At 54.6% G+C, this 18959-nt stretch overlaps 1 protein-coding gene across 11 annotated transcripts in view; it reads right to left on the minus strand.

The window, feature by feature from the left end:
* Positions 1 to 18959, minus strand: part of IQSEC1 (IQ motif and Sec7 domain ArfGEF 1) — a 397805-nt gene that overhangs the window by 52123 nt on the left and 326723 nt on the right. The window contains exon 1 of one of the 11 annotated variants that reach the window (XM_024244328.3): positions 17910 to 18253. The exons of 9 other annotated variants lie outside the window; for them this stretch is intronic. In XM_024244328.3, coding sequence (XP_024100096.2) covers positions 17910 to 17974 — 65 coding nt within the window. In that variant the 5' untranslated portion in view covers positions 17975 to 18253. Of the gene's footprint in view, positions 1 to 17909; positions 18254 to 18959 lie in introns of those variants that run through there. One more of the 11 variants, XM_063721683.1, reaches the window with a different exon arrangement.

Consider the following 18959-nt stretch of genomic DNA (forward strand, 5'->3'; position numbering starts at 1 on the left):
GCTTTCAGGGTTTCTGATTTCCAGAAAGGGAGCCTAGGCTGGGCAGGCACAATTCATTTCCAGCCCTGACAAGCTCCCTCTTGGGGCTTTCTGTGGCTCTTCTCTGCCTAGGCCACATTAACCAAGGTTAGTCACCCAGAGGAAGGAAGGGGATGGTCTTGTTCTGCACCGGGCTATCTTCACCTCTATGCCCCCCGTCTCAGGAAGGGATGGGACACAGCCGTGCAGGGTCTGGGGGGCAGGTGGGGGCACATCCTCTGAGCAAGAGCAGGGACGGCATAGCTGGAGAGGGGCGGCCGCCACCCCTGCCAGGTCTCTGCAGGGTGGTCCTGGTGCAGAGAGAACAGGCAGGTTTGTGAGGCCAGGGGCAGGAACTTCAGACAGCTAGCAGTTTTGAACAGTTCAGCAATTTAAGAAGGGGCTGCTTTAAGGGCTACTGCAGGTGTTCAAGCAGGGTCTGGAAAAATCAGTCTTTCTGGGCTGATGTGGCTGGGGGTGGGTCACCCACACATATGCTCACCCACTATGCCACTATGCGATGGGGGAGCCCAGCACAAGCTAAGTACACAGATTTCACCCCTGCAACGAGCCCGTCAAGAAAGCATTGCTCTTCCCATTTTCCAGATGAGAAAATGGAGGCTCAGGAAGGGCCCACTGTGATCCTTGCCCAGGACTGCAGACCACAGAGCAGAGCCAAGATTCAAATCCATGTCATTTTTCTAGTCCTTCCCATTCTGGAATGTTCTCGGGACTGGAGGTAGTCCCCAAGAGCTAGCCTGGCCCCAAGGAGCAGAATGCAAGGATACAAAGAAATGGACCTCAAAGGAAAACTGAGTGTGTAAAGAAGGGACATAAAGTTGGCCAGCTGTGGTGGCTCAAGCCTGCAATCCTAGCACTTTGGGAGGCCGAGGTGGGACACTGCTTGAGGCCAAGAGTTTGAGATCAGTTTGAGAAACGTAGCAAGACCCTGTCTCCACAAAACATTTTTTTAAATATTATCTGGGCATGACGGCAAGTGTCTATAGTCCCGGTGCTTTGGGAGGCCAGGGCAGGAGGATCACTTGAGGCCAGGAGTTGAAGACCAGCCTGGGTAACATAATGAGACTCCATCTCTACAAATTTTTTTTTTTTTTTGAGACGGAGTCTCGCTCTGTTGCCCAGGCTGGAGTACAGTGGTGCGATCTCAGCTCACCGCAAGCTCCACCCCTGGGGTTCATGCCATTCTCCTGCCTCAGCCTCCCAAGTAGCTGGGACTACAGGCACCCACCACCACACCTGGCTAATTTTTTTTTGTATTTTTAGTAGAGATGGGGTTTCATAGTGTTCAGCAGGATGGTCTCGATCTCCTGACCTTGTGATTCGCCTGCCTCGGCCTCCCAAAATGCTGAGATTACAGGTGTGAGCCACTGCGCTCGGCCAAAAAAATTTTTCAAATAGCTGGGAGCAGTGTCTTGTACCTGTAGTCCTGGCTACTCAGGAGGCTGGGACAGGATGATCCCTTGAGCACAAGGAGGTCAAGGCTGCAGTTAGCTATGATGACATGACTGTACTCCAGCCTGGGCCACAGAACAAGACCCTGCCTCTAAAAAATTTTTAGAAAATTATAATAAAAGGGCTGGGCATGGTGGCTAACACCTGTAATCCCAGTACTTTAGGAGGCCAAGAAGGATGGATCACTTGAGCCTAGGTGTTCAAGACTGGCCTGGCCAACACGGTTAAACTCTGTCTCTACTAAAAATACAAAAAATTGCTGGGTGTGGTGGCTCAAGTATGTAATCCCGGCTACTTGGGAGGCTAAGTCACAACAATTGCTTAAACCCAGGAGGCAGAGGTTGCAGTGAGCTGAGATTGCACCACTGGGCAACAGAGTGAAACTCGGAGTGTACTCCAGCTGGGCAACAGAGTTCAACTCTATCTCAAAAAAAAAAAAAAAAAAAAATTAGAATAAAAGAAGAGACATAGAGCTGGTGTAGCCAGCAAGACAGCAACAGTGAGGTCTTTCCCAGGGGAGGCTGTTCTAGTGCCGGTCAGCCATACCCACTTCTCTGGTCTTGAGGGGAGGCAGCATCCCCACCAATGCCTAAAGCCTTACAGCCTGGCAAGCAGTTCTAGGAGAATGATGCCTGGCTGCTGACCAAAAGGACTTATGGACTCCTGAGGTCCTTCCTAGGGAGCAGTAGGGTGAGGACCTCCTAGATGAGGCCCAGCAATGCTGGTCGCCTCCCCTGGCAGGCAGGGTTGGGATGAACATGACCTGGTGGTGAGCAGGAGGGGTGAGGTCACAGCACCCCCAGTGGAAGCCTAGGGAGGGTGGATAGAGAGGGAACGAGTGAGCCCTGGAAGAGCACACGTAATGGGCACAGATGTTGACTCCCGTGCTCAGAGCCTCCAGACGCTGCCAAGGTCTCGGATGGAGGGACTGGCGGGGATGGAGCCCTCACATGGAAAGATTTAGAGCGAGAGTCTGCAGGAAGCACTGGGACAAAGTGACAGCCACCTAAACATCCCATGTGACTTCCGCTGGCTAACCAGGAGCACCATATCTAAAACGGGACAATCCAGAAGTCACCCCTACAGGCCGTGGCAGGAGAAGGTGGGGGTCAGGAGGGTTTCTGCATTTACCCAGTTCCCAGGTTTGGAGAAATGAGGATATCCAGGAATTGCAGAGGAACCCAAGAAACTGGACATCCCGCTACCCAGGCACTGCCCCTTTGAGCCCTAGTAGACAGCCCAACCTCAGGCTCCAAACTGAGCTCCCCACACCAGGCCAGCTCCCCACAGCCTTCCCATCTCAGCGGGGTGCGGTTGGGGTCCTTGGAGCTGCTCACTGAGCGTCCCTCTTGGCAACTCTTTCTCAGACCCTCCTCCCCATCAGTCAGCACATCAGGCTGCTCCGCCTTCAACACAGAGCCCGCATCTGCCAGCCTGTGTGGCCCTCATCTTTTCCCTGTGTGACTGCCACAGCCTCTTCAGGCTCTTCTAGCCTCACATGCCACCCCACCCCACCCCTCTCCACCCAGCAACTGGGGTCCTGTTAAAACACAACCCTGACCACATTCTCCTCTCACTTGGTGGGATTTAGAGCCCAAGTCCTCACATTGACCCAGGAGACTCTGCAGGACCCAGCCATTCCTCCTGCCACCCTCCTCTGAACCCCCTGGCCACTCCAGCCCAGCCCCCTGGCCTCCTGGCTGTTCCTCTCTGCTCTGGCACGCTCCCACCCCAAGACCTGTGCAGGTGCTGTTCCCGCTGCTCAGAGTGGCCTTCCCCCCGTCTGCCTGGCTCCCTCCCTCACTCCATCCAGGTCTCTGAAGATAACTGGAGGGATGTGGCTGAGAAGGAATTGGAGAAGATGGGGAGGTGGCAGAAGAAGGATGAGGACTCCAAGAAGGCATGTGGTTTGAGCTGGAAGAGACCTGAGCATATCTGAATGGTGACAGGCAGCAACCCTGGCCGGAAGAAGAGGTTGGGCTGGTGGGTGGGCACACCACTGGAGGCAGAAACCCTCCTCTGGGGCCTCACTGTTCTCTGAGGGGCAGGGAGGGAGGCCAGTCAGCTGCTGATAGGGCCTGATCCTTCATCCCCCCAGCAAGGTGGGGCTCAGCCAAGGACAGTTTCAGGAAGCTAGGTCTGAATTAAGCAAGCCAGGGGGAAACAGAGAATGCCTCCCACCCTGTGCCTGGCTGCAGGGAGCACACCTACAGCGCTGTCTCCATGCCTCTCGGTCTTCGTGCGCCATAGACAGACCTATCCAATGGCCCCTCAGAGCCTGGAACTGCTGGGGCAGCCCGGCCTCCATCCGCGGGGGACACTGAGGCTGATTGTCCGGTTGCCTCCAGAGAAGAGGAGCCTGGGCGGAGACTGGCCTCACTGACATCCCCCGACCCTGGCCTCAGGCCTGCCCTGCTGAGGCCCCGATAAGGCCCAGCCCAGCTCCGCCTCAGGCTGCAGCATTATCTTTAACGACTGGCACCCAGACCTCCAGAAGTGGCTTTTATATATGTAGAAAAATATAGGACTCGAACAATGAACTTTTCAAAGCGGGAGGCTATTTTTAGAGCTTTGCTGACTGATCCAACATTCAGCATCTCCCTATGTGTCAGCAGCTGCTAGAGAGATGGGCAGATGGCACGAGGAGTCGGGCAGCAGTCAGGGTACAGGGGGCTTCTCAGGCCACCCAACCATACAAAGGAAGATGCAGTTTTTCGCACTGCCCCTGCCCTCTGGTCCCGAGTGCTCTGTATAGCTCCGTCAGGCACCTACCACCCTAATGTTGTCATGACAGGAGTGACAGTAACATTATGGGCTAGAGTCCAACACTTGAGTTGGAACCCCAACTTCTCTGAGCCTTGGTTTCCTACCTGCACAGTGGGGGCAAGGCCGCCCCTTCACAGCATCACAGTGGAGTCAGTGAGAGTGTTCCAGGAAGCCCCACCAACAGCTAACGTCATGCCTAATTAGAGAGTAATTATTTCAGGAGAGACCTCCGGTCCTCAGACAGGGCTTGTTCTCATCAGTGCGTAGCCGGGCGGGGGGGACAGAAAGAAAGGTCTCCGTGTCCTGTGAACCCAGGGCCACACAGCCAAGGCAGCCCTTGTCCTGTCAAAGGCAGTCTTTCTGGCCCCAGGGAGGTGGTGGCTCCAGCCTCCCCAGCCCAGGCCTCACTCCCAAACATAAAGAGTACTGTCAGCCTGCAGGGGCCAGGCCACCCTCCATGGCTGCTGTGAGGCCCTCTCACTCAAAGAGCCCAGGAACCTGAGTGGGTTTTGGAGATGAGAATGCAGGTTCCAGGAGACAGGCTGGGGATGAGAGGGCAGCCCCTAGAACCTGGAATCAGATCTCCCTGCCCCCCTCACAGCTTCAGGGGCTCAGCCCCCCTCACAGCTTCAGGGGCTCGCATGGGAAAGAGCCTGAGGGCCTTGGTGGCTGTGGATCAATGGTAGTGTGGAGCCCAGGGCTGGGAGAGGCCCTGGGGCACGTGGATGGCAGCACAGGGCGTCTGATAGGGGCTGCATGGCAAACATGGGGGAGAGGGGTTCCCCTCAGCAGGAGGGAAGGAAAAGAGGGATTTGCAGGGGCCATCTCCCCAGATCTCCGCTGTCTATCACACCAAGTTAGGCTTCCTCACAGCATGGCTCCATATCTGACTCCATCTTTTATCCTGCTTTCTTATTTCTGCCTCTCCCCTTGAGGAGGTCAGCTCCGGAAGGGCAGTGTCTGTCTGTTTTCCTCACTGAAGTTTCCACACTGCCTAAATAGGGCTGGGCACACGGCAGGTGCTCAGTCTGAATCTGCTCAATGAATGAATGATGCTGCTAGTGACTTAGGGACTTGCACAACCCTGGGAGTAGATACCAGCACTCCTAACACAGAGGGATCTGGACAGGATGCCCCGCAGTCAGGATGGAAAGCCACAGAGCAGGGCAGAACGGGTCCCCGGTGCCAAGGCACAGCTGGCTGGCTGTCTTCTCCTTCTCCCGCAACTCCACAGGCCAACGGCAGGGCTGCTGCTCTCTCATTTACAGGTGGGGGCACCGAAGCCTGGAGAGAACAGGGGCTCAACAGTCACACAGCTGATGCGCAGCCCAGCCTGGCAGAGCCCCGTGACTCTGAGCTGTGTCCATAGCCCTCCTTTGCTCTGCAGCTGGGTTGTGGAGACACCAAACGACTATGGAAACTGTGAGTTTCTCCACCGTACAGACACATGCTCACTGTGCTGAAAACACTGTCCTGCAGGCCTCAAGTCACCAACGAACTTGAAACACCAAGATCAGCCCCACCCCTTGAGGATGCCCTGGGCTCAGCTCTCTGTGTGTTGTTTCTGCCCTGTGCCTACCCCACCCTCCCACAGTCCCAGGAGGCCCGCCGGGCTGGGCCGGGCACTGGTGGGGCCTCAGAAAGGAAGCAGGGGGCAGACTGGCTCCACAGGCTGGCAATCTGCACTTTCACTTGGGCCGAGAGCCAGCTGGCGGGGGACTGTGAGGCTCTGGATGGGGTGCTGATGCCAACACCCTGCAATCAACCCCAGCCAGGGCCTCTGCCTGGTGAGGTGTCACCACAACAGGCATCACTATCAGTGCCACAGAGGGGCCCCAATCTGCCCGAGGATCTCACCCCACATGCTGGGGACCAGAGCACCAAACCAGGGTAACAGGCCTAAAACAGGAAAAGTCAACCCCTAATGCCAATCCTGCAGCCAACCCCAGGACAGACAGCCTTTAAAGAGAGGGGCTGGGCAAAGCCCTTTATTTTCCCGAGCGCCACCTGGGCCAGGGCCAAGGTGAGGATGAGGCCCATCCCTCAGGGACCCTCAGCCTTGCCCCTGGGAGAGTTGGTCAGGAGACCTGGCACGTGCCCAGCTGCTCCCCATAAGGAGACCTCGGACTGCACAGAGCTCTCTGGAAGACAGATTCTGTGTAGGGGGTTCACGAGGTCTCCAATACAGACTGGCAGCCCCCGGCCCAACTTGGTCCACAAAACATGCTCTCTGTGGCCCAAAGAGTGTTTCAAAAACTAGAATGAATCACTAACATTTCAGCATCTTAAGATTTTATATGAAAATCTAAGTTTCTGACTCATCTTGGGGACCTGACCACCCTGGGCCCATATTCCCACTTGATAACAGTCGGACAAAGCAAGGTGGCAGCCGCATCCATCAGACAGCACGTGTTCCGTTACCACCAAAGTCCTCACCACTGCCACAGTCCCCACCACTCCTTATCGCCCACCCACACCTGGGCCACCCCTTCTCTTCCTGCCTATTGACGGCATCCATGTTTGCCTATGATGCTTACACAGGACCAAAATTCAAGGCCCAACGCAAAGAACAGAACTAGGATCTACAGTTTGGGACCAGTTGTTCCCAAGAAACCTAATTTAGAACACCACTTCCCGAGAGGTAGGGTTCAAGAACTCCCACAGCTCTGCATGGCTGGTGGGAACACCAAGGCCTTCTACTCCACTGGGTCCTGTGAGTGTGTGGTTTTTACAAGGCTCTAGCAAATTAATATCATCACAGTGACCACAATCCACAATCCCATGGTCATCATAACCACCAAGCCTCAATTCACCAGAAGCCCTCGTTCCTAAGTTTCATGGGGTTAGAATATAATTTTCAAAGCCATCTGATACCTGGTGTTTATTCCAAAACTGGATTCTAAGAGGATGTCCTGAGGTTCAAATTCAAGCTGTCCCCACCCTTGGCAGCCCCCTCCGTCCACCTGTGAGAATGCCAACCTGAGTTTGGAGGAATGCCCAATGGCTCCAGAAGCATCCCTGGGGAGTGTGGGGGGAGCTCTACGTGCAATCGGGAGACCAGGTCTCTCTATAGCTCCCCTACTTCCAGGCTGAGTGGCCCCAGGCAAGTGGCCTCCACTCTCTGGGCTTCTGTTGCCTCATCTTCACAACGGGCGTCACTCCTGCTCCGCTTGCCCAACGGGAGCGTGGGAATCAAGGGAAGACACACTTTACCAACTGTAAATCCCACATGGAGCTGTTTCTGCTCTGTGCCATCAGCCAGAGAGGAACGGCTCAACCCCCTCAACTCCTCAAGTCTTGGCTGGGCTTGTCCAGGTCAGAAAGAGGGACATCAGGAGAAGTGTTCCCCAGCCCAGCACCAAATTAAGCCCTGCGGGATCAGGAAATGAGGTATGCCCATCTCTGTGCCTGCATAGAGGGCTGTATGCTTCCAAAGGCCTCCTTCCTTCCACTCTGCCACAGCTTACCTGGTCTCAAGACACAAAGTTTACAAGACTGCTTCCCTTGCCATGACCTCATCTGCATGGCCTCACCTTCTCCCCTTCTTCCTTTACTTTCTTCATTAACCATTCCTATAGCCTGCCCTCTGCCAGACGCTTGCCCCTGGCTAAGAAGGGTGGTTCTTGTTGGTTCTGAGTGCACGGAGATGACCAGAAGCTTCCAAACCCTGGGCTCACTCGGAAAGATTTTTCAGAATATACACACGCACAGAGCCAAAAATCTTCCCGGCTGAGCCAAATTAAATACAGAGGCCTCTAGTTACTTCCATACGCACCAAATGGACTTAAATAAAGCAGTTCTCTGTGGCAGGCTCCAGCACACAGAGCTAGGCTGGGCCCCAGGGACACCCCAGGAGAGCCAGGCTGGAGGCACAGGCTGGGGAGGCTGGCTCTGGACAGGGTGTGGACAGAGAGGAGGAGACAGATGCCCATCGTGCAGAAGGCCTTCCTCATGGCCTGCCCTGCCAGCCAGGGCCTGTGGTGTGGCCATCTTGGCCCAGACAATCGTGGGTCTTTTTTAGGTGCACAGCAAAACTGAAAGCAAAGTATGGCGTTCCCATGTACCCACAGCCCCAACGCAGGCACAGCCACTATCAACATCCACACTAGAGTGGCACATTTTTACAGTCCATGAACTACGGTGACACATCATCATCACCAGGGTCCACAGTCTATATTTGGCTCCACACTTGGTGTTGTAAACAGCAACCTTTTGAAGTAGGTACTATATCATTTTCCCATTTTGTGGATGAAGAAACTAAGGCACAGAGAGTTGATGTAATTTACACAAGGCCGTGTGACTCACACAGAAAGTGAGGAGGGGTAAGGCTGGCTGAGGCCTCGGGCCACCTTCCTGCCTGTCATGTTCTTCCCTCTGCGGGGCCAGCCCACCACCCTATCTACCCATCGAACTCCCCCTGCCTTTGCAGGACCTGGTGCAGGTGCTGCCCAGACCTGCAGCACAGCAGCTGCCAGGCCCCACAGCAAGTCAGCAATCTGCCCACAGCACCCAGCACAGGGGCACAGAAAGGGTCTTGGGGACAAATGAAGGCTGGGGGTAGGAAACACTATCCCCCTCAACCTCCCCCACCTACAACATTGGCACACAGAGCTCTTCCCTGGCAACTGTCTGGTACCCAGCAGGCAGGAGCTGTGTGGCCCTGGGCAAATGACTTGGCCTCTCTGTGTCTGTTTCTCAGTCATAAATGAGAGTATTGTCCACCCAGCAGGGCTGCTGTGAGGGCCATATAATAATACACACAAAATCCTCAGCCTGGAGCCTGTCACCCAGGAAAAGCAGAGAGTAGCTGCTGCCACTGTCACAATTTAGGACTGTTATCACTTTGCTGCACCGCATGGTGCCATGGGGGCTAGAGGGAAGTGAGCTGGCCAAAGAGGAATAGGTCTGAAGGAACACAGACCATCTGATTCCACGCTAGCACCCATACCTGGGGAGCACGAGGGGCGCCTGGCTGGGATGTGGCCATGCCTAGGGTGTGACTTTGGCTTGTTTTGGCTTCTTTTTAACTAAGCTGGGTTGGGGGCGCTCTATGTACCAAGCACTGTGCTAGGAGCTAGGGTAGCAAACACATTCATACTGAGGACAGTGGCTGAAATGTGTCAGCACTTGCTACATGTCAGGCTCTAAGCCCAGCACTGTGGGGTGGCACAGCACCGGGTGATGATGACAAAGGTGAGTAAAGGTGACGGGAGGTGTCCAGGATGACTTTAGCATTCTGAGTGAAGCCCAAGAGGATCAGATGAAGTCATGGAAGAGAAGCCAATTTGGGGAGAGGGAGATAATACATGTCCTTTGGAACTTACAGATTTACAGGTGCCCATGAGAACCCTAGAGAGGGTTGCTGGGTGGGCGGCAAGATGTCAGGGCCTGGGCTGAAGCCAGATCAGAAACCCCAGGAAGGAAAAGACTGTGTGAAGTAGAAAAGGAAAGAGGGCTGGGCAGAGGCCCAGGGACCCCCAGTGCTGAATGGCCACCCAGGGGCCAGCAAGATGAGGGGCTGACAGGTCTGGGAGGGTGGCAGGGGTGCATTCTGGCTACACCCCCTGGCAAGGGGAAAGCCAGGGCAACAGGGAGACCCTGTGGAGCTTGAAGCTGAGAGCCACAATACCATCCAGGGGACCCCCAGTCCGATGAGAGAGGCTGAGAGCCCATTCCACACCCCGCCCTCCAGGGGTCCTAGGGAGATGGAAGAGAAGCGAGTTCTCCTACCCTGACCCAGGAAGGCCCTGTCTGATGGAGGAGTCACAGGCCTAGCCTCTCCCAGTCACTTCCAGACACAGGGCATCCCAAATGGGTCAGACATCACTTGGTCACCAGGCTAGGAAACTGGCTCAAGCTCAGAGTTCCCGAGTTGGGCCAACACAGCTAAGGGCTGTTCAAGGGATGCTGTGGCTTGCCCCAAGCACCAGCCCCAGTGACATGACTTTTCCAAGGCTAGAAATGAGGCCAACCATGAGACAGGTCCTTGATATAAAATCAACAAAATGTCTGGGATTAAAACTAATCTCGGGCAATGAAATAAAACTGCATATAGGGATCATTATACCATTCTACTTTTGTACGTTGCACATTTTACATAACAAAAAGCTAAAAATAGCGCTAAGACTCTGCTATTGCATCAAGGCCCATTATCTTCTTGGGCCATTTTGCCATTTTTACTAAGCACAAACAAAAAATCTCAAACCCTGCTCATTTAAATGATGGCTCTGAGAACAGTCAATGGCCCAGAGGGAACAGAGAATTCACGTTCCTGCGACCGCACCTTCCCCTCCCCCAGCAGCAGAGGAAAGAGCCGCTTCCCCAAACACTTCCTCTCCACCCTACCCTCACCCCATGGGAATAGTGGCACTGCAATGGTAATAACGATGAGGGCTGGAGAGAATAGCAGTGCAGTGGGTAGGGGTCATCACAGCAGCTGGCATTTACTGAACACCTAGGTGCCTGGTGCTACTCCAGCCCCTCTTTCCCATCATCTCGGGTGGACAGTTGTCCTGATCCTGTCAAGGAATCTGAGGATCGTTCTTAGCCCAGATGACTTCCTGGGGCTGGCGAACATGTTTTTGAGATTGTAGGCACTGGGCAGAGCTTCCAAGGATTCCCCTTCCACTCTGCTGATGGTAGTGCACCTCTGTAGCCATCCACGGTGGCTGCGCAGGGAACCCAATGCTGCCACTGGAGTGCGCACAGCTGGGGCCTGCAGGTTTTGTCTCTCCAGCTCCTCCTTGGCCCCCTGCTCCTCCCTGCCTCTGCCTCAGGCTGCATTCTAACAAGCTGCTCCCCAGCAATGCCAGGGAGGGGAAAGAAGGCCCATACATTTACCAGAGGACCAGGTCTACATTCTGCAGAGCTTGAATTCGTCATTTTCATTTTCTAGCCTCTGTTTCCTCATCTGTCAAGGTTCTTGGTTCCAATCAGACAGGTATGTGTGAAGTTCAAAGGCCATCCAAATGCCAGTATCACCATTTTCATTCTGTAGCCTGTTCTAGCCCCAGTCTCAATCTTGTGCCAATTTAAGATCCACCAAAAACAGTTGAGGCTTTGCCCAAACCCAGCTGACTCCCCCTTCCCCTTCCTGCCGGCACGCATGGTCACCTGTTTTGTGTCTACCCACACTGCCTCTCCCTCCATTGTTCCCATTTGACAGGCAAGGAGGCAGCAGCTTGCAGTGGGGACCACCTTGCCCTGGCCACACATCCAGGAAGGGGCAGAAATGGGATCCAAGTTTCTCCAGCTCCAGATAGCATCTTTACCCACTGCAGCAAGCTGCCTCCCCTCCCAGGCAGACAGACCAGCTGAAGAGGACAGAGCAGTAGAACCAGGGACTGAAGGCCACTGCCCCTGAGGCCAGGCTCTGCAGCTTTGGGCCTTATTAGGCTCCAGAAGCAGCCCCAGGTACCACCAGGAAGCCAGACCTGCTCAAAGCCTCAGAAGCTTAGCACAGGCCACCAGCTGACGGCTCCAGAGGCACCACAGCTCTGCTCCATCTGACACAGGGCTGGGGGCCTCTACCTTGATGTCCTAACGCCTCAGGGTGTCTCACACATGGTGCAGGCCATTTGCCCATTCCTATCTAAAGAAATCTTCATCCCAGCCCAACTGCAAGCTGCCTTACTTTGCAATTTCCCCAGTCCACAGGCAAAGCGATTTTCTTAATACCCTTAACCATCCACTTCTTTGTGGGCTGTTTGGACAGCACGCTACAAGCACATGCTAAAGTCCATGGGCTTAGTCACTTCTTACCGTGTCTGCCATCTGTCATACCACCAACAGCCTGCAGCCCTTTAGCCCTTTAACTTCTTCCCCTCACCACTATCTCTCTGCACCCCTCTCTTTTAACCCTGGTCTTGTCTGTGTGCCAAAAAGATAAACAATCCACTCCCATCTAGGAACACATCTCTCAAAACAAGTAATACGGTCCAGTTCCACACAGCCAAACTTCTAGGGCCTAAAATAGCAGCTAAAGGATGCCATGTTTCTGGTGTTGACTATGCACTGTTTAAAGCACTTACATGGATTCATTCATTTAATCTTCACAATAACTCCATGGCCTCCTCCTGTCATCCATCTTTTACCAATGGGGAAACCGAGGCACAGAAAGGCTAAGGAAGGTGCCCAAGATCATAGGGACAATGAGGAGCAGAGCTGGCGTTAGAGTTGGGGTTAGAGTTACAGGTAGTCTGACTACAGAATCCACCTCCCTAACCATTGGGCTAAACATCCTCCATCTGCAAATAACTACAAGGATCAAGAGGCTCATTTTTCTTCTCACAGACGTGGAAACTGAGGCCCAGGGAGGGATGGGATGGGATGGGTGACTGACGCCAGGGCTCTAGGGAGGCGGACGACCAACGGCCAATCAGGGCCAGTTCTGGACAGGCCTTTCTGAAAGGCTTCCTCTCTCAGGATGGGAGACCTTTGAGCTTAGGGGCAGCCAGAATAAGGACAACAATGATTACAACTAACATCTACTGGGCCCTTGCTATGTTACTATGAGACACCGTTTAAATGCTTTACATGTATTCATGCATTTCATGATTATACCACCTACCCTCCCAGCCAGAAATAGAAAAGCAAACACCACTGGCTTCTGTAAATGGCATCAGGGAGAAAGTATTCATGTTGGCAGACAGACTCTGATCTGGTCTGGGCAGCAGGGGATTTTGGGAGAACCTTTCCAGTTTGTGTGAATGAGGAGGCCTCCTCCCAGCTGGGTACTCATTCCAATTTTTCCAGTTTATTAATGATCCCTTCCCCGCCCCGTGGGATCAAGTTCAGCACCCACACACGTGTGTGTCCTCTAGTGATTCAAAAGCCCTAGCCTTGGGTTTCCTCACCATGCAGAAGCCTGTCATGTTAGCATGGGTCCCTCAGTGAGTCAGGGGACAGTCAGTTTTAGTACTCAGGACCCTGCTCTAAGCAGAGTCTTGGCCTGGGGCTGCGCACAGCACACAAGCATGCTACCCTGAAGAGCCTGCAAGTGCAAAGGACACTGTCCCAGAATCCTGCTGGAGAGTCTGGGGATGCAGCTCTTAGGTTCTGTGGGGAAAGAGACAAGATGCCAGGAAGGCCCGGTGAGTGGTCATCAACCAGCTTGTGGGCTGAGACATCTGAGAACATGTTGGGAATCCTGATACCTGGGGATACCAGACACCTGTTGTGGCAGTATAGGGAAGAAGCAAAAGGCTCCATTCATGGTGGTGACATATTTTGCCAAAGATTATTTAATCCCAGAGGAAGCAGAGCCTGGCCATGAAGTACACAGACCCTGAAGCCAGGTAGGCGGAGTTCAAACGCTAACTCTAGCACTCTAGCAACTTTAGCACTAAATGGCAACTGTTGCTATTATTATTACTACTGAGCTTTGAACAAAGAGGAAAAAACAAATGCGGTCACAGTGTCTCAACTTTACAAACAGGGAGGGGACGCTTGCTATGGTTCTCCATCGGGACCTTAAGTTCAAATCAAACTGTCACCATGTCAGGAAACTGCAAACCGAGGAGATAAAACGGAAAGAATGGGCATTTCCTCCAAGGAGCAGCGAAGCTGCAGGTACCTATGAACAAGGCAAAAAAGAAATTCAAGTCAGAGCAGCTGGGACCCCAAGAAGGAAGATTTCACAAAAAGCCACACAAGCTCTAGAAATCTGTCTTCAACCTCACAAACCAGCAAAAAAGAAAACTGTGAGGAATCATTTTAACTCAGCAACAATTTCACAAACGGGAAAAGGTGGTACTAATGATGATGCTGATAACAGCTACCATTTGTTGGGGATCTATCTGTATGCATTGGTCACCAGGCAAAGCTGCACATCCCCCCGCCCCCTCCCCAGGGGTTTCTTTTGGCTCCATTTCATGGATGAGAAAATCAAGACTCAGAGATGGGAGGAAACATAACTCAGGCCACACAGCCAGGAAGAGGTGGAGTCAGGGTTTTGTGTGATCCTCAAGTCCTGTGCTCTGTGACGTACCATTTCACACTACTAACCTCAGTGCTTCTACATCTAGCCCAGGGCCTGGTACAAAGTTGGTGCTCAGTAAATGTTTGTTGTGTGCATAAAGGAACACAGGAAAGTGAAAAGCTGCGTGTCCCCTGGGTCATACGCATCTCTCCAGAGAACAACGCACTCCTCCAAGCCCAAGACAGCATGTGTGCACTTGTTAACACTTGCATTTATGGATGCTTTCATTCACTGACAACTGGCTATGTCCGCCATGGGGCCAGGCGCTATGCTAGGCAGGCATCGGAGTACTAGCCACAGGGCCAGGGCTTGGAGGGACACTTGCCCAATTCGGGGTACAGCCATGACAGCCAGGATAGTGGCAGGTCCAGGTGGCACCATGCCATACTTCAACCATAAATGCCATCAACTTTCTCTCTGCAGCAGCTCATGCAGTGGGAGCAGCCAGATTCTCTAAGGCCATGCCAATTAATTCTTCAAGAGCCTTAATGGCCTCTAAACTCATTACAATTTGCTTTTGAGGACAAACAATAAATCACATTCAACAGCATTTGAGCATACCCCCACCCCCCCTCAACACATACACTTCCACGGGAGATCTCTCCCAAGGCCTCCGGTGGTGTTCGAGCCCATCTGGGCTGTGCATCATCTTGCCTCTGTGCTTACTGGGCGGATATTCCACATGTCATCATAATTCAAAGGAAATTTACAAAACAGGAAGCAAGAAAATCCAGCGGGTCATTGGTGCCTGGGAAGAGCAGAGTGCTGACCTGGACAAACATGGCATTTGACTGGAGTCCCGAGGATGGCCAGCTGTGCAGTGGCCTTCAGACATCCACATTCTCAGAGCACTCCATGAAGCAGTGTTATCATTCCCTTTCACAGAAGGGGAAATAGGCTTGGAGGGGTGTGGTAACTTGCACACACTCACGAAACTGAGCTGGGACTTGAAACAAAATCTGTTTGCCTCCCCAGGCCCTTCTTTCCTTAAGTCTCAAGCTGCCCTGGATTCCAGATTGTCCTGACAAACCAAGATTCCACAGTCTGCAGAGTCCAGACAGATAAAACCATATGCACACACATGCGCACACACATGCACACACACATATACTGAGCTCCTGCAGCCCTGGGTACCCTGTCCAATACTGTCCAGAAACATCTATTTGCCCAGTTGTCACACTGTTTGACTATGCAGCTGTCAGTCCTGTCCCATGTTTTTGAACTGAAGCTGTGTAAATATTAGCGCAACCAGTTCATAGTCCGACTTCCTTGAGTGAAAGCCTGAAAATCCTAGCAGGGCTAGCCAGGGCCTCCAGAGGCCTCCATCACAACATTGGGGTTCTCCTGTAGGCTCCCCATGTGATATTCTGGCCCAGTCACTGGGTTCTCTTAGTGTGTGTACCCTAAAAAAAAAGAGGGTAAGAAGAGTCCTGTGTTGTCACAAGGCTCAAACAGCAAAGCATCAAAGTGCCACACATGCTCTTGGGAAGAAGCCTGTTATTTGTAGAGTGGTGCATGGTGGCATGGCTGGACTTGGGAGTGGTTATCTTGGGCCCGTTACAGACTAAGGGGGGTCCCCTGAGGTTTCTGGACCGTGCTGCATCCCATCCGGGTTTAGGGAGGGGGAGACGGCCAGCTGAAAGGACTCTGGCCCCTGGGAGCCAGCCCAAAGAGCATCTAGCTCTGCCTCCACAGGCCAGGGACTGGGCTGATTTCCTCTACCCCTCCCCCAAGCTTCCCATGGAACCACATACCAGGTGCTCCAGAGCAAATGGGACCCACCTGCTCTGAGGCTGATGCGTGAACTATGGGCTATACCTTAGCGAGGCTTCTCAACCTCCAAGACCTCTGCCTCATGTTCTGAGACTGGGGGAGCAGCTGTTTATCACCAACCCAGACCACAGAAAGGATCCAAGCAGGCTTTCCTGCAGCTGGAAGATTGAGATGAGATGCCCGGAGAGACTTCTAATGAGAAGGGATGTGGGACTGAGAAGTATGCAAGAGAGGTGGCCTGGACATGCCAACTGGAATGGTCCTAATCGAGGGGCAGAAACCCCTCCCCAGTTACTTTCAGCTGAGAGGGAGGCGGGAGGTGCAGCCAGGAGAGCACGCTAATGGTTTCTTGTTCCCCACTAGACTGCTGGTTCCATGAGGACAAAGACTCCATGTTTTGTTCACTGCTGTGTCTCTGGTGCCTAGAGCAGGGACTGGTACATAGCAGGCGCTCAATAAACCACAGAGCTTTAGTACTGACAAGACTGAATGCTCAGCCTCGATTTGCTCTCCTGCAATATGAGGATGCTGGTACCACAAGGGTAAGAAGCAATTCTAATACCAGGTGGGACAGCTGATGGACTATGAGGGCCGCGGGAGTGTGTGGGATATGAATAACATGACCCCCATGTCACTGACCCCCATGTCACTGGAATCATCTGCCACTGATTCCAGACAGATGGTCCTGCAGCTGCAGCGTGCCTGGCCTCCACCCCAGATGCAAGGAGCAATGGGGTCCTTGAGAAGCCCCCCAACCCCACTTGGAGGCTCAGGCCCAGAGCTCCAGGCCTCTGGGGTGAGGAAGGGGCAGAGGGGGACATATGCATGTTCTCAGTGCAACTGCTGGACATGCGCTGCACAATTTTTGAACTGAAAGATCAAACAGCTCCAGGTGGGCTTCCTCCAGAGGGGGCCTGACATAAGCCAAGTCAGCTTGTCAACAAATCCCCTTAGCCCCACCCCCCTGCTCCTCAGAAGGGCCTGCAGATAGCTCAGGGGGCAGCTGTGCTGGCCATTGGAGAGAGGAAATCAATATTCCCAGCACATACACACACACTCTCTTTCTCCCTTTCTCTCCATAAACACGGGCCCTTGGAAGCTCAGACAGCCGCCCACAGGCCCCGAAGTAAAAAAGGGTTGGCCCCTCTGACACACCAGACTCCATCCCTGACCACACCAGGTGCACACTCATCACCACATAAACAAAGCCCCTCACATCCACACTCTGCCACAAACAGCAGCCACACACCCCAGTGCACCCCCAAGTGTCTCTGCCAGGCGCAGAGTACCCGACAAAAGCTGCTGGCACACCTGGGACGCCTGTTTGTTCAGGGTCATCCACCCTCACACACACTCGGGGTCTCGCAGACAGGACAGACACATCAATCCAGACACAGGCCCAATGTCTGGAATAGACAGGCCTGCAAGAGGCCTCCCTGGCAGCCCCTGCCCTGCCTGCAGCTAGAAACAGGCACAGACCCGCTGGGCACCCTCCCACCAACTCTCCGCTCTCCCTCCTGCCCCTCACCTCACACCCACACCGAGTCCCACTGTTTCCCTCTCACCCCCCCAAACTCAAACTCACCCCCACACCAACTTGCACTCCAACAGGCCCTCGATCACACACACTCCCATCCTGAGACCCTCCCAGGGCACACATGGCGCTCCTGTCCCAAGGGCGCGTCTCTCTCTCCCACGCACAAACTCGGCTCCTGTTTGCTCGTCTCCCACCCAAACCCACAGTCTGGCGGACGCACCCCGCCCCGCAGGCAGCTTTCTCTCGCACGCCGGGCGCCAGGTCCCGACGGTCACCCGCACTCCTGCACACGCATCCCCACAGCCTGCGCCAGCCCACCGCTCAGCACCCGGGAAGGCCGCTCGCCCCGCGCCGCGCCCTCACCCGCTGTCAAGCTCTAGCTCCAGAAGGGACTGGGTCCTCTCCGAGTTGCAGTGCAGGCACCACATGGCGGCCGCAGTGGGAGCGGGCCGGACCGGGAGCCGGGACCCAGGCCCAGCCGAGGCCGCCGACTCCCGCCAGCGAGCCGCCGGATCCCGGGGCCGACACCCGGCCACCCGGAGACCCGACCACCCGCCACGCGACCACGTCGGGGCTCCTGGTCCAGTGTCCGCCGGCTCCCGCGGCTCTGGCCCCAAGTCCGAGCCCCAGGCCACCCAAGCCCGCCCCTCCGCCTCCGCCCGCTTGGCGCAGCGCGAGGCCGGGCCGGAGGAATGTGGCCCTTAAGTGGGCGGGGCAGGGCGGGGGCGGGGCCAGAGGGCGAGCTGGGGGCGGGGCTGCGCGCGGGGGCGGGACTGCACGGAGCGTGTGGGGAAGAGAGCGCAGGAGGCGTGGCCACAGGGAGCCGCGGAAGAACAGGGGGCGAGGGGGCGAGGGGGCGAGGGGGCGGGGGGTCAGGGGCGGGGCTACGTGCAGGGGCGGGGCCGAGCCGAGGCGCGGGGTGTAGAGCGCAAGGGCGGAGTCCCAGACACTGCATCCAGGTCCCAGGGCGCGAAGCCCCTGTTCTGGTAGGAGGACTTTGCGCAGCCCCTCCAACACTGGCGCCTCCCGGGAGCCATGTCTCCCTCTCCAGCGTGTAACCACAACAAATACAAAGCGCCAAACTCCCAACCAGAGCCTACTCCGCTGATGCCTACTCAACCTCTGCCTATCCTGATTTTGCCTTCAGTTTATAAAACCTGGCCTTTGCCTGCCTGGACGGAACCGTGTGGTTCTGGGGCTCTGATGCGCCCCAGAGGGTTGGTACCACCCTTCTGGCGGCTTTTTGGGGAGGATCTAATGGAAAGTTGCTTCTTTCTCCCTAAGCCCACCCGGCCCCCTACCCTTTCTCCACCTAGAGACACCCTTAAGCACCTATGACAAGCTTAAAGTAATACTAATTAGCACTTTAGAGTTCTTTAGTGATAGTTGGCCTTCAAGGCAACATCGTGAAGT

The sequence above is a fragment of the Pongo abelii genome, chromosome 2 (genome assembly GCF_028885655.2).
Source record: "Pongo abelii isolate AG06213 chromosome 2, NHGRI_mPonAbe1-v2.0_pri, whole genome shotgun sequence".
In the NCBI taxonomy this organism is placed as follows: domain Eukaryota; kingdom Metazoa; phylum Chordata; class Mammalia; order Primates; family Hominidae; genus Pongo; species Pongo abelii.